At 36.9% G+C, this 15,538-nt stretch overlaps 1 protein-coding gene across 1 annotated transcript; it reads right to left on the bottom strand.

Annotated features, from left to right (window-relative positions):
- Positions 1-4,922: 4,922 nt before the first annotated feature.
- LOC113827399 (uncharacterized) lies at positions 4,923-13,467 on the bottom strand. The gene is made up of 4 exons (XM_027380279.2): positions 13,232-13,467; positions 9,499-9,710; positions 8,349-8,543; positions 4,923-8,059 (listed from the first exon to the last, which is right to left on the bottom strand). Exons 2-4 carry the CDS (start codon positions 9,667-9,669, stop codon positions 6,722-6,724), a joined length of 1,704 nt encoding a protein of 567 aa, XP_027236080.1. The 5' UTR covers positions 9,670-9,710; positions 13,232-13,467; the 3' UTR covers positions 4,923-6,721.
- Positions 13,468-15,538: the final 2,071 nt, after the last annotated feature.

The following is a 15,538-nucleotide window of genomic DNA, read 5'->3' on the forward strand; positions in this document are numbered from 1 at the left end:
GGAACCGTCAGTGTAAACATGAATGCTGGAGGAATGAATGGAGACATGGTCAAGGAAATGTGTGAGAAGGATAGAGGGGGGAATATCTGATTTTAGCGAGTCAGGGAAAACTGAGGAGCAAATACAGGGGTGAGGTATAAGCCATGGAGGAATGGATTGGACAGAAAGTGGGAGAGGTCCGAGGTGAGGAAAGGGGGAATGGGAGAGGAGGGTATCCATGCGTACGGGGAAGGGAGCAGGTAAACGTGGAGAAGAGGCAGGAAGCAAGGATTGTGGAATAGTTTGTATGGTAAGGGAAAATTGGTGAAATCGAGCATAGCATCGAAGAGAGAGAAGAGCTCGACGTCGAGAGAGGGACGGCATGCCAGATTCAGTATACAGGCTCTCAACTGGAGAGGAGCGGAAGGCGCCTTAGGCTAAGCGGAGACCGCTGTGGTGGATTGTATCAAGGTGAGCTAGCAGGGAGGTTGAGGCAGAGGAGTAGATATGGCATCCATAATCTAGAGTGGAGAGGATCAAGGTAACATGATGGAGGAGAGTTTTGCGGTCTGAGCCCCAGAAGATGTGGGGAAGAGTTCATAAGATTCGGAGGCGGCGTTGAGCTTTTTCTTTGATGTACAAGATATGGTCTCGCCAGGATAGTTTGGAATCAAATATAACGCCTAGGAATTTGCCAGAAGAACGGTATTGGAGTGGAGCGTTATATAAGAAGAGTGGGGTTTGGGGACCGTACGTGAGCGAGATTTGGAGGCAGAGAAGCGAAAGCCATGGTTAGTGGCCCAAGTAGTTACTGATGTTATTGCAGACTGAAGGAATTGTCAGAGATCTGGTATGGATCTGCCAAATAAATAGATTGTTAAGTTATCAACATATAGTGATGCCCGGGCTCCTGGTGGTAGGACTGAGACTATGGCATTTACAGCAAGAAGGAATAAAGTGGTACTAAACACACTTCCTTGTGGGACGCCTTCGAACTGAGAAAAGGATGATGACGTGGAAGAGGCAATTTTGACCTGGAAAGTACGTTTAGAAAGGAAAGATTTTATGAAAACGCCCATATTTCCACATAAACCTAGGGAGGACAATTGTTGGAGGTACCGCCATGTGGTATCATGTTTTTTTTTCTAGATCAAAGAATATGGCTAATACGGATTCATGGCGTGCAAATGCAGATGTAATATATGTCACGAAATGGTTGAGTGAGTCTGCTGTACTTTGGGCACGTCGGAAACCAAACTGGGAAGGGGAAAGGAGATTATGAGATTCAATATACCACATTAAGCGGAAGTTAACCATTCGTTCTAGTAGTTTGCACAAGCAGCTAGTTAGAACAATGGGGCGGTAATCTTGGGGTAGAGTACCTGATTTATTGGGTTTTAAGAAAGGCAGGATAAGAGCATCTCGCCAATGAGAAGGAAAATTTCCTGACGTCCATATGTGGTTGAAAATAGTTAAAAGAGAGGATACAGAGGAAGATGGGAGGTGTCGGTGCATACGAAAGTGAATACCATCAGGGCCTTCATAAGCGTTGCGGCACGACTGTAATGCAGCGTTGAGTTCAGAAGAAGAAAAAAAAGCATTATAGGACTCATCAGAGGATAGGGTGAATGTAATAGGGATGCGTTCCTTGATGGCTTTAATGGAAGAAAAGTGTGGGGAAAGGTGAGAGCCACTACTGACCTGGCTGAAATAGTTGATCAGTTCATTAGCTACTTCGGCAGGCTCAGAGATGAGAGTATCTCGAATATGGAGGACGGGTGCAGGGTGGGGGGGGATGTTTGCCTAATGATTCATGGATCCGTCGCCAAACAGCTAAAATAGATGTAGATGTAATTGAGGAAACATAATTTTGCCAGCTATTTGTTGTACTGTTTCTGATTGTACGGCGAAGATGGGCAGATGCTCTTTTAAAGGAAATAAGGGCTGATAGCTGGTGAGGGGTGTCTCGTTTGTAGCGATAGCTGCTCCAGGCTGCTCGTTTTAAGCGAAGCGCTTTGGTGCAATCAGAGTTCCACCATGGAACACATTTAGAGGTATAAGGTCTTGAAGTTCGAGGAATGGCTGAATAGGTAGCTCTTAGGATCGTGGTTGTAAAACATTGTAGCATATCTGAAATGAACGGTAAGGGGGGTGGAGGGATAGGTATAGTAGAGAGTGAAGTGAAAGTACGCCAGTCCGCTCTATCAAAGCACCAGCGTGGAAGATTAGGAAGTGGTACATATGAAGTAGGAGAAAGGAGTATTGGGAAGTGGTCACCATAGGGGAAGTGGTCTAGAACTGACCAATGGAAATCTAAATGAAGAGTAGGGGTGCATAGAGAGAGGTCAAGGCATGAAAAGGATTGCGTGCGCATGTCAAAGTGTGTGGGGCGATCTGAATTAAGAATAATTAGGTTATCTATGGAGAGGAAGCGTTCTAGAGACCGGCCTCGGGAGTTGAAATCACCAACTACGAGGAAAGGTGGTTGGAGTTGGGAAATTCGAGTGTCAAAGGCAACAAAGTCAATGGGATGGGATGGGGAGAAGTAGACTGAAATCACTGATCCAACGGTAAAGAAAGATGCGAATAACTGTGCACGGGACAGTAGTTTGTATGGGAGGTATGACATAAGATGTTTTATGATGGATAAGTATAGACGATACATAAAGGGAGTGTGGGGAAGAGATAAAATAGTAATTGGGAATTGGAAGATGTGTGAGGAAAGTCTCTTGCAGGCGGATAATAGACGAATTATAAGAAGAAAGGATATGACGTAGGTCTGGTCTGTGAGAACGGAAACCGCGAATATTCCAATGTTGGAGAGCTATGTCTTATTTTATGAGCGAAAGCGTCGGTACGTATTGGGAAATCGGGGGGGGGGGGGAGCTAGGGGGTGTAAAGGAGGGGTATCAGGAGGTAGGGAATCTGGGGAAGGGTATTGTTGTGACATGAGTGATTCTCGTGTGTATCCGGGAGGGAGTGGAAAGGGTAGAGGGGATAGAGGGAGGGAGAATATGCGTATAGTTGGGGTTGAAGGGGGTGGGTTGTGTTGGGAGGGAGTAGGAGCAAGTGGTGTGGGGGGAGTATTAGTGCTAGGAGGATGGATATCGGAAGGATGGATAGCAAGAGTTGAAGGGGACATCATGTCTTGGGAGGGATTAGGAGGAAGGGGTGTAGGGGTGCTGTGAGTAAGAGGGAATATGTAATCAGGAGGTGGGAATTGGGAGGATGGACATCGGTGGTGGATGGAATTGAGGGGGTTAGGTTGTGTAGAGAGGGAGTAGGAGGAAGGGGTGTAGGGGGAATATTAGTAGGAGGGGTATGAATACCGGCAACCACTTCAAGTGTGGAAGGAGCATGAGTTATGGGATCTTGTGTCTCAAGCATATAGCTTTGAATGTCATCCATAGTTTCTGCAGTGGAGTTGGTTGGAGAGTTTTGTGGGACAATGGTTTTCTTTTGAGGGGGGGAAGAGGAGACTGGTGTCTCAGGAATAAAGGTAAAGGTAGGTGGAGGTGATTGTGCTGTAGGGGACGAGGGGTTAGAACGTTTAGTCTGTCTACTGCGGGTAGTGCGGGGAGGGAGAGGGGATGGTGTTGGGGCTGTAGTTGAGATTGGGCTGAGGCCCGAGGTAGGGGAAATCCTCTACATTGGGTCTCACTCCCCATCTCCTAAGCCCTCCCACGACGACAACAAGCTAGGTTTTGGAAGGGTACATATGTATATATATATGTATATATATATATATATATATATATATATATATATATATATATATATATATATATATATATGTGTACACACACACACACACACACACACACACACACACACACACACACACACACACACACACACACACACACACCACACACATACACACACACACACATATATAATATATATATACACACACACACATATATATAATATATATATACACACACACACACAGATACATAATACACACACACACACACACACACATACACACACACACACACACACACACACACACACACACACACACACACACATATATATATATTTTTTTTTTATATATACAAATATATTTTTTCTTTCTTTCTTTCTTCTTTTATATATACATTAAAAAAAAAAAAAAAAAAAAATATATATATATATATATATATATATATATATATATATATATATATATATATATATATATATATATCATCATCATCATTAAGAGCAAATGCCGACAAGGACGCATAGCTGCGTCCACTCTTCATTTCCCCCTTTTGGGGACCCTCATGGCAAGCCGCGAGGCAGGGACTCAGCCCATCTCGAGCTTTCACGACAGGTTTGATCAATCTGCCCAAGCCACAACTTCCTAGATCATCCCACAGGCCTACTCAACCCAAGGTTGTCTCTTACAGCGACAACCTGGTGGGCAGGATCATCCTGTGGGAAGCTAGCAAGGTGGCCATACAGCCTGAGTTGCTGATCACGGATTGTGCAAGTAACAGGTACTGTGCCAGTTTCACAGTGCAACTGTTAGTTGGACACGTGGTCCTGCCAACAGTGCCTCATGATCTGGCATCAAGATGAGACTCCAAAGCATAGGATAATGTCCAGGTTTCACTACTGTATAGCAAAACTGGCATTATCAGGGCCTTAAAACCCCTAGCTTGGTCCTTCTGCACGGGTACCGGCATCTCCAAATACCCTTGTTGAGAGAGTTCATGACCCCAGGCCAATCTGTCTGTTGACTTCCTGGTCTGACAGCCCAAAGTTATGAACTACACTACCAAGGTATGTAAAGTTTGGTATTGACCGAACAGGTATATATATATATATATATATATATATATATATATATATATATATATATATATATATATATATATATATATACACTTTTTCTGTTGGAAAGATGTCTTTATGAATAGCTGGAAAACAAATCATACATAACTTTGACATTCTGTTATTCATTTTATTTCCTTTTGCATATGAAAATATGAATGTTCCATAAAAAGTATAACTTCAAAATATACTTCTAAATAAATATATATACATATAGACACTAAAATATTATTCCAAAAACTGTGTACACGTCATTTCAGTTGCCTTTTGATTTAATCTCTCACATTATTGCTTCAGAGGATTATAATATAAAATATCTTCATGTTAGAACTAAAACTAAAATACAGTAATTACACCTAACATATCTTATTAATAGAAGCAACCAATCAATCAATAGATGAATAAGACAGCACTTACCAGAACGTTCTAAAAACAATCTAATTTACTATATACAAAAAATATTCCATGACATAAGTACAGAGAACTTACAATAAATAGTAAACCCATTACAAAAGTTTTGGGTGAACTTTCATTGATTTTTTCTTCAGTAAAAAATCAACTCAAATCAATAAACTAAAAATTAAGATAAAAAAGTACCAGAAGCCGTTCACGAGAAACAAAGGCTGACTAGAGCTGGCTTTCCCTCATGACTTTAAAGACGACAAAATTATAAATAATGCACTGAATTTACAACTTCTTTTTTGGAATGTTTTAATAACTATGACATCCATATCAACCATGACAATAATAATGATGATGATGATAATAATAATAATAATAATAATATTAATATTAATAATAATATTAATAATAATAATAATAATAATAATAATAATAATAATAATAATAATAATAATAATAATATTAATATTAATAATATTAATAATAATAATAGCAATAATGAAAATTAATAATAATGATAATAATAACCAATGATAATGATAACTATAATAATATCAGCAACAACAACAATAATAATAATAATATTTACAATAATAATATTAATAATTATGATAATAATAACAATGATCATGATAACAATGACAATAATGATAATAATGATAATAATAATTATGATATTGATAATAATAATAATAATAATGAAAATAATAGCAATGAAAACAATAATAATAACAATAATAATAATAATAATAATAACAATAACAATATCAATAACAATAATAATATTAATAATGACAATAATAGTAATAACAGTAATAACAGTACAAAAATAATGATAATAATAATAATGATCAGGATAATAACAATACTGATAGTAATGATAACACTGATATTAATAATAATAATAATGATGATAGAAAATAATAATAATAAAAATAATAATAACAATAATAATCATAATCATAATAATAATAATAATAATAATAATAATAATAATAATAATAATAATAACAATAATCACAATAATAATATTAATAACAATAATAATAAAGATAATAAAAATAACAATAATAATAATAACTACACCAACAATTATAATAATCATCATCATCACCACTATTAACGGTAACATTATAAAAAAAAGGTATGCAAGGCAACTACACAATACATTACATAAAATAATTTCAAGGCCGTCAGCTGTCCCATTTAAATCTAAAGCATATATTGGAGTCTAGATTTCTGACCTTATCAAGAAAATGGAAAGGTAAAAATAATAATAGAAATAGTCATGAGAGAAAACGTAACAGAAATTTTTGGTTCATTGGTTGAATGACTGATCATTCTCAATTTTCTGATTTAATACTGATATTGTTTAATCTGCAGTGATTATTATTTATACAATTATTAAAGAAAGAACTTACAATAATATCTTCATGATATTACTATGTATGTTCTTTCACAAATCTTGGGACAACTATCGCCCTAAGACAACTGTCCTATTGTCTTCCTTAATTTATATATTAGAAACAAATGGAAGCCTTCTCTCCACTACTTCTAAATCTGTGTAATGGAAATAAGCCTTAAATCTTAAAAGAGATATTTCTGGAAAGTGACTTAACATGAGAACTTTAAGGGATGAAAGATGAGTTCCTATAAATATGCAAAACTTTAATATCCAGTCATCAAAAGATATTTCAATTATTTTCCAATGCAGAGAAAGAACCTTAATCTCCGAGAGTCTTCCTGAAATCGCTAAATTTCTCACAGTATTGTGGATTTCCTGTCCTATCAATTCCAATGTTGTCAGTCTTGGTGCAGCACGGATTATGTTCTCAATATTTTGAGTGTATTGGTCAGTGTTCACTGGATACTCAGTCTCAATACTTAATGTTTCCATATGCTGAAGAGATCTCAAATGAGCTTTTGTATAAGGAGAATTAAATATAAACCTAGTGGCTTTTATGCAAAACAAATTTACATTTGGACAAGCATTAAGATACATGTACAGTGTTTCAACGTCCATAGGCACACACATAGACAGATGCAATTCCTTTAACTTAGGACCCAACTCTTCAAGGAGTACTGTGGCTATCAAACTTGTGTTCACAGCATTGGGATATATTGCAAGAAAAACACTAGAACATCCCAATAGTTTTAAAAGATCTTTTATCTTAGACAGAGCTTCTGAATAATGGGAAGCACTTATATCCCTGCAGGAAAATGAGAAATGTCTCACTAATGAATAAGTAACTGTTGGATCATACTCTTTTAATGCACCAGCAGTTGGAGGAACTGCAAATCTAACTGTGTCTACTTTAAATGTTCCTTTTCCTTTTAAACAAGCAGGTGGATCCAGCAGTGATTTGAAGACCACTGGATAAACCCCAGCTCCACTTATGAATTTGTTTATATTACACTGAACACCTGGATAGAAAAACTGAAGGAAAAACAAGAATTCATCAAAGTTCTTCCTGTGCAACTCTAATTTGACTCTCTTCAGTTTGGAAAATGACAAAGGGCAAGCAGATTTATTGTCCACATATTCCAACACTTTCACTTTCTTCAAACCTTTGAAAAAGGTTGTGAAAAGGCATTCCTCACTGATGTTATTCCTGCCACTCAGCGTTATGAACTCTAGACGTGGACACCATTTTTTCAGCTGCAACAAGATGTAGTCACTTAAGTTGTAACGTAAGTGTATCTCCTTCAGGTATGGGGAGTTTTGTAACAATATAACAATGGGTACAGGATGATCAAAAAGGATAGAAGTTGTGTGTAAGGTCTCCAGTGCAAAGGGTGCCATGGCCTGTAGAAAATTGCCAACTGTTTGAGAGACTGCTTTGGTGAAATGCTGAAAAGCAAAAAAATAAATAAATAAATAAAATAAAAAATAAGGGATAAGAATGAATTCAACCTATCAGTTTAAGGTGGTCCATTATTTTATATGTATAAACAATATCTCCATCTTTACTAACATTTACACAATTTTCTGCTATATTTTGCATCATGCGTAACATATATCAATCAAATCTAATTTAGTAACATATGCACCAGATAATCTTTTTATATTCATTTTGAAAAATAAAGTATGAAAACCAAAAAGATCAATTGTTTCTCTTTTATATATAAGCAAAACTTACATCACACATAATTGGGGACAAGGATTCCACTTCATTGCAAAACATTGCTTGCAAAATGAACACGAACAGCGGTACTGGTAGGTCGTGTATGAGCAAGACCCTAAGAACGTCACTGAAAGCTCTTCCAACAAGCATGCGAATTACTGAATGTGGATTGCCAAACCATTCATTCTTGTCGTACCAGTATTTCACATCCTGCAGAAGAGTTTGGAATAATTCATAAATGTCTTAATTCAAAATAATTATAGCATGCCTTTCTTTTTGTAAAATCAATAATAATCAATGGTGCTTTATAATCAATTCAATTTTCTTCCTTCCCTTGAGAGAGGAAGAGGGAGAAGCAGAGAGAGCGCGGCTACAAGATGGCCACCAACTCTAAGAGATATGAACTATGAAGACAGACTACAGAAATTAGGACCTACAACTTTGGACGAGCTGTTCAAATATATAAGTTGTTCAAATATATTACAGGAAGAGTGAAATTAGAAAAAGATGACTTTCTAAAAAAAACTGGTATCCCAAACAGAATTATTGATACCTAGAATAATGTGTGCAAAAAAACTTGAATCAATTTAAAGAGTTATACAACTTAAATATAGCAGATGGAACCATCTGAGATCAGCTCTTCTCCTATATTGAAACAACTAGGTAAGAATAACAAGGTATGAACACACACACACACACACACACACACACACACACACACACACACACACACACACACACACACACACACACACACACACACACACATACATACATATATATATGTGTGTGTGTGTGTGTGTGTGTGTGTGTGTGTGTGTGTGTGTGTGTGTGTGTGTGTGTGTGTGTGTGTGTGTGTGTGTGTGTGTGTGTGTATGTGTATGTGTGTGTGTATGTGTGTGTGTGTGTGTGTGTGTGTGTGTGTGTGTGTGTGTGTGTGTGTGTGTGTGTGTGTGTGTGTGTGTGTGTGTGTGTGTGTGTGTGTGTGTGTGTGTGTGTGTGTGTACACATACAAGTACACAGACAAGGACACATACCAGGACACGTACCAGGACACATACCAGGACATGTACAAGGACACGCAGAAGAATAAGTACACGCATGTAAAGATTGAATAAATATATGAATAACCTTAGACACACACAAACTCCCTTGAGATACTTACAACTAATAATTTCTTAGCTTCTTCGATCCTTGGTCCCTGCGCTGAGCTCTCCATCGCATTAACAGAATACTGCCTGTTGACCCAACATCGTCTTAGGCTTGGCAAGCAACGATTAATAACTTGTTTTGCAAATGCTTCCGATGCTTGCTTAAATAGACTTTTGGGCTTCATTTTCAACTCCTTTTCTGTTTTCTGAGCTTAATTTATTGTACCTATAAAAATAATTCTGATTATAGATAATCTAATAAAATCTAGGCAAATCAATGCTTATGAATAATCAAGAACTTCTAAACTGTTCTATCTAATAATATGGTCAAAATATATTCTTCACTACAAGTGATGACAGAAGTCTGTTTACCACTTTCTTACTCATCTATATCATAAGCACAATGCTCATGTTAATGGAATCTCTTTGAAGAGTGCATTAATGTGAACATATCAATGCTGATGTTATAATAGAAAACTTAAATCAAAAAATCATTTATCAAGATTATTTACAGATAATTGGTCGGAGAATACCTTTGGATACACATACCTTTATATCATCAATCTGTTATATAAATGGTTCAGAGGTAAAAATACAGAACTACATAGGATTCCAAAATGGGGTTTTGGACTTATGGGACCGTCCCAAAGGGTGGGGGGGGGGGGACAGGGGTCAAATTTAATTAGCTAGCGTATAGGATAGGTACGTGGATGAGGAAACTACCAAATGAGTATTAAACACCTGCTATGGCTCTTTGTCTTGCAGCCAACGCGATAGCCGCTGAACACCTGGGGAGGTATGTCCCTAATGAGCACCCAGGTACACCTATGTGGACTTCTGCTTGTTACAATTGTGCATACAGCATTTGATTATGACATTGTGCATAGATAGAGTTCATGAATGTTCAAGGAACACTTTTATATCAATATCAGGAAAAAATTATATCACTGTGATTTATGACAAAATATTTTGTGAAATATCTAAAAAAAAAATGTAAGTTTTGTGTCCTTTTACACACAAAATATACTTTGATTGAGACTCCCTGGTAATATGTTTTAGTTTATGAAATAATCTGTACGTATATCAAGTATGAAGCATTAATGTTTGAAAATAGCTTTATAAGTAAGGATTGAAATATTTCTGTTACATTTCGCTCAACAGTTGGTACATCACAGCATGGGTAAATTTGATTTGATTTGAAATTGGTAGTTACCATTGTAAAGACCAATTCAATACGAATGTCACCTATATGAAGATTTCTGAACTTCGGATGTATAAGCGAGATACAGATTATTTCATAATGAAGAGGATAGTATATGAAACAAAGTGCAATTCTATAATCTATATCATGCAAAAAGAATCAATCAGTTATTTCTAACTGATATCTTTTTATGATGTAATGAGTAGGGAAAGGTGGTCATTTCCCGGGACGGTCCCCTTAAAACAATACTGACTATGCTTAACCCAAAACTTAAAATTTACTATGATTCTTGGATGGAAGAACAAGTTAATAGGGCCCCTGTGTTAAGCCACCATTACCACTTCTATACTTCGCACTCTGGCAAAAACCTCGAGGAGGAATAAAAGTTAGAGCAAATCAAGTGCCTGGTGTACTTCTTTCTGTTGATGACCAGGGAATGAGACTGTTGGTGAATGTTCTGAATAAACCATAACAAGTAAAAACCATGCCCTACATTACTTTGTGTTCTGGCAAAGGCCAACAATCTTCTAGCACATATATTTATCAATTTTTTATTTTGCCTAGATTTCTATTTGAAGACAATCTATCAGGAAATTTAACAAATCCTATCATCAGAAAAAACAGTTGAGGTCTGTTAGCCTTTGCTTGAGCATAAAGTATGTATACAGTAGTGTCTTCCACACTTGTACTGAAGGTTGTGAACTTCAATGACAAAGACTTCTACTTTATGCTACCTAATAATACTGCTTCAAGTGTTTGTTATGTCCAATAACATGTTTGACAATATGGTATTTTTTTCTAATAGTTCCTTCTAACAGATTGTGATGATTTTATTATCATTGGATTCCTCTAGTATCCAAATATATAGAAATTATTGTGCGAAACCCCCAAACCCCACATTCTTGGCCCTAATAGCAGGAGAGGGTAAGAAAGGCACCAGGGAAATTGAAGGGGTAAAATATGAATAATATTATCTGATGAATAATATTGGCTAATACAGGGGGCTGTGCCCCCTGCTAATCCCCCCATGGGGGGCTACTGCCCCCTAACTCCCGCCCAGAAAAACAATGAATCCTCCACTTATTCACGGCAGGAAAGAGCATACAACTGCCATGCGGGAGCTATGTTGCCAAGTCTATCCAAAGCTCTCTCCTGCTGTGAATATGTGGATTCTTTGTGCTCCTGGGTGGGGACTGTGGGGCAGCAGCCCCCCATGAGGGTGTTGTAGGTGGCACAGCCCCCTGTAGTAGACAATATATTAACTGAGACTGTATAGATTATTCATGATTTACCATGTAATTCCCTGGTGCCTTTCATGCCCTCCCCTACTATTGTTGCTAATCACGGGGTTAGGGGGGTTTCCACAAAATAAGTCCCACATTGACGCACTAGAACAGTGGGAAAGACTATGGTAAATGTCCTTCAAACCTGATAAATGCAAAATTCTCCGCTTTACCAGATCCCACACACCAATCAACTACACTTACACCTTACACAACCATCACTTAACACCTACATCTCATAAATACCTCGGTATCCACCTATCCAATAATCTCACCTTCAACACACACATCGACTCTATCATCAATAAAGCTAACAGAGCACTGGAGTTTCTGTGGAGAAACTTAAATAACTGTACTCCTGACATCAAACATGCAGCTTACAACACACTTGTACGCCCAACACTAGAGTTCTGTACAGCTGTATGGGGCCCCTACACTAAGCACAACATTGAGAAACTCAAGCAGGTTAATACTAGAGCTGCCAGGTTTATTACACACAATTACTCACATACACCTGGTATTACATCTGACATAAAAAAACAGATTAACATGGACCTGCTTAAGACATGAAGACAAGCACACAGACTTATAATCAAGTACAAAATCACAAACATACTTGTAGACATCAACAAACACGAATACTTACACGCAGCACACTCACGCAACACAAGGAACTCACACACCAGTAAATTTGTCACATATCACACCAACACTAACTCTTACAAGCACTCATTCTTTCCATGTACCATAAACGACTGGAACAGGCTCCCCTAACACATAATTGAAACCAAAACAATCAACACTTTCACAAACAAACTGAATAAACACTTAACACTACAAGACACTTCCGTCTGCACCTTGATCCTTCCCCTTTCCCCCCAGCAACCATTCACCACCAATAGGCGTGTTATGTGTTTATTAACACCCTGCGCATTATTATTGAAATTGAGAGATTGAGATACATATTTGCATTACAGACAGTGAGACAAATAAATGACATCAACATCGTCCCGATCTGTTACACAGACGTAATAGAAAAAATTATCGACAATATATTGCCAGGCATGCGGTGGGGATAGGTTAGGCAGGAAGGGTCAGAATATGATGGGTTGGGACAGGCTTGGTCAAACTTGGGTATCTATCTACAATCCTTCTAGATACATCACAACTAGTCTTTAACTGAGCGCCGAGGAGTAAGGGGATAAAGCAGCAGCTCTACACTTTCTTTCTACGCATTTATCACAAAACATAAATGTAAAATACCTGTGGATTTATATAATTTGTACTTCTTCGGGGAATGCCACTTGTTAAGGACAAGACTTCGTAGAGCATTTCTCCGTCCGTAAAGCTATGTCCCCATATATACTTAATCTCAAATACTGCAGTTGTGGAAAAATACAGAAAAAGGGTGTTTTTAACCAGATTTGCCTACATTTATGGCTCATTTTCACGCCATTGGCAGAGAGGACGTCTTTGACTTGGGGAGATGAGTTGCCATCTTTTGTTTTTGTTTGTATTATTGCGGCCCCTGTCACGGCTGGCTGTGATTGGCCACTGGGATACTAAACATGGCTGTGATTGGCTGCTGAGTAAAGCGGGAAATTGCAATACGTTCAAATCGAATTCGCCAGGAACTATTAGAATTTTTAAGATGCACATAAAACCAAAAGTAGAATATGGAATCACAATCTGTGAGGCAGTAAAAAATACAGAATAAAAAACTAGAAACCTTGCAAAATGTTATGAAAAAACTAGCACCTGGATGTTTTAGGTCAACTCCAGTGATAACTCTCCATCCACTACTAACAAATAGAATGAAAGAACTTGAATGTATACAAATGTAAACCAATTTGATGCCAAACACACTTATTTGTTTCAACTATTATCCTTAATGTAAATCAAATACAATGCCAAAAAAATAACAAATACCAAATTACATATAAGACGATAATCCTCTAAAGAGTTAAACCTAGATACGACTCCAAATATATCCCCAATATCCCATGGTATGGTATATCTGAGAACATACAAACAAACTTTAAGGACAACGTAATGAAAAATACCCCTAAAACTATCATTCAGAGACAATACCAAGAATTCATGAATACTACATATAAAAACTTTAGTCAGGAGTACCACTGACAGTTTGAAGAGGAATGAACCAGAATTGACCTCAGCAACATTTTTTTATGCAGAATAAAAACATTTAAAAAAAATGGAAATTACCCCTAAAAATACAAATTACTAATGCACAATTAATTCCCATAAAACAGGGTTTGAATTACTTTCAGAAAACAATCTAACTAACTCAGTAATATAAACACTCATAATTATCACTACAACTAAAACAAAAACCCAAATCAATAAACTATAAACAAATCACATATGAAATACAAAAGCAAATACACTGTCTTTCAATCCAAAACAAAAGATGATGTTAAATGGGTTCCATCACACAGGAATATAAAAGGAAATAAAATGAAAGCTGCAAAGAAAGCCCATTAAATATATAAATAATCCCATGCTCATACCACAAGACTCAGAGAGTATTATTTAAAAATCAAATTAAAAAACAAAACAATGAGAATCAAATTTAAAGAAAATTCTGAAAACAAAAAGTTATCTCATCAGCTCTGGTCCAATAACCATGGACCAGAGCCAAATACGGAAAACTAAACACATGCATCACAAGAATCATGACCATACACACATAACTGAAATATCTACACAAAATAAAAATGGAAAACAACCCATTCTGCAGATGGTGCAAGAATCAATTGGAAACCATTTATCACATGATGCTACACTGTCCACACTTTAACAGCCACAGAATAAAACTAATACAAGCTCTTAGAAAAGTTGATATACAAGATATTCATATAAACCTTTTGATTTTAGGTGTAGAGAAGTGAACAACAGTAAAGTACTACATACCGAGACATACAAGGATTTTTCTACAAAGAACTAAATTAATACATATAATTCAAGAAAAAAGAAGTTCAAAAGAAGAGGGTCCAGGTCCATACACAATAGTCTAAAACCCTATAACAAGAAAGAAAAATAATTTCTGCCAAATCATGTTACTATGATGGATGCAAATGATGAATGTGTGGAGAAAAAAAAAGATTTAATTCCATCCTTTCATTTGAAAATAAATCTACTCTACTTATTGAATATTTTCTGCCACATCCACATCTCAGGTTATTTGCAGTATATATGAAATACAGCAATATGGTGAGGGTTGGGGGTGAATCCCCCAGGTAAGAGAAAATTATACAGCTGTATGAAAAAGTAGTGTGGGAAAAGATTTAAATGAGTTAACAATTAAGACAAAATATATTAGATGTTATAAGCTGTAGTGCACTGTAGGTTAGTATGATAGTGAAAAGGGTAAAGAAAGACTAGCCATTCAGGACGGATGCAAAGCCACCCTTTCATCCTTTCAGCATGGCTCTCACACTTTAGGATGTGGACAGAAGGGGATGAAGAAGAGAAGGAAAAGAGGTGGAGAAGAAAAGACCATGCAGAATTAGTTGAGGCAAGGTCTGGAGTCCCAAGTCGGGGTGATCC

The sequence above is a fragment of the Penaeus vannamei genome, chromosome 11 (assembly GCF_042767895.1).
Source record: "Penaeus vannamei isolate JL-2024 chromosome 11, ASM4276789v1, whole genome shotgun sequence".
NCBI lineage: Eukaryota > Metazoa > Arthropoda > Malacostraca > Decapoda > Penaeidae > Penaeus > Penaeus vannamei.

Bases quoted from the DNA above. Each gene is read 5' to 3' on its own strand.
- LOC113827399 (XM_027380279.2), bottom strand. From the start codon at position 9,669: ATGAAGCCCAAAAGTCTATTTAAGCAAGCATCGGAAGCATTTGCAAAA. The intron at 8,544-9,498 runs GTAAGTATCTCA...ACTCTTCTGCAG, and splicing joins AAGCTAAGAAATTATTAGTT to GATGTGAAATACTGGTACGA. The intron at 8,060-8,348 runs GTAAGTTTTGCT...TTTGCTTTTCAG, and splicing joins TGTCCCCAATTATGTGTGAT to CATTTCACCAAAGCAGTCTC.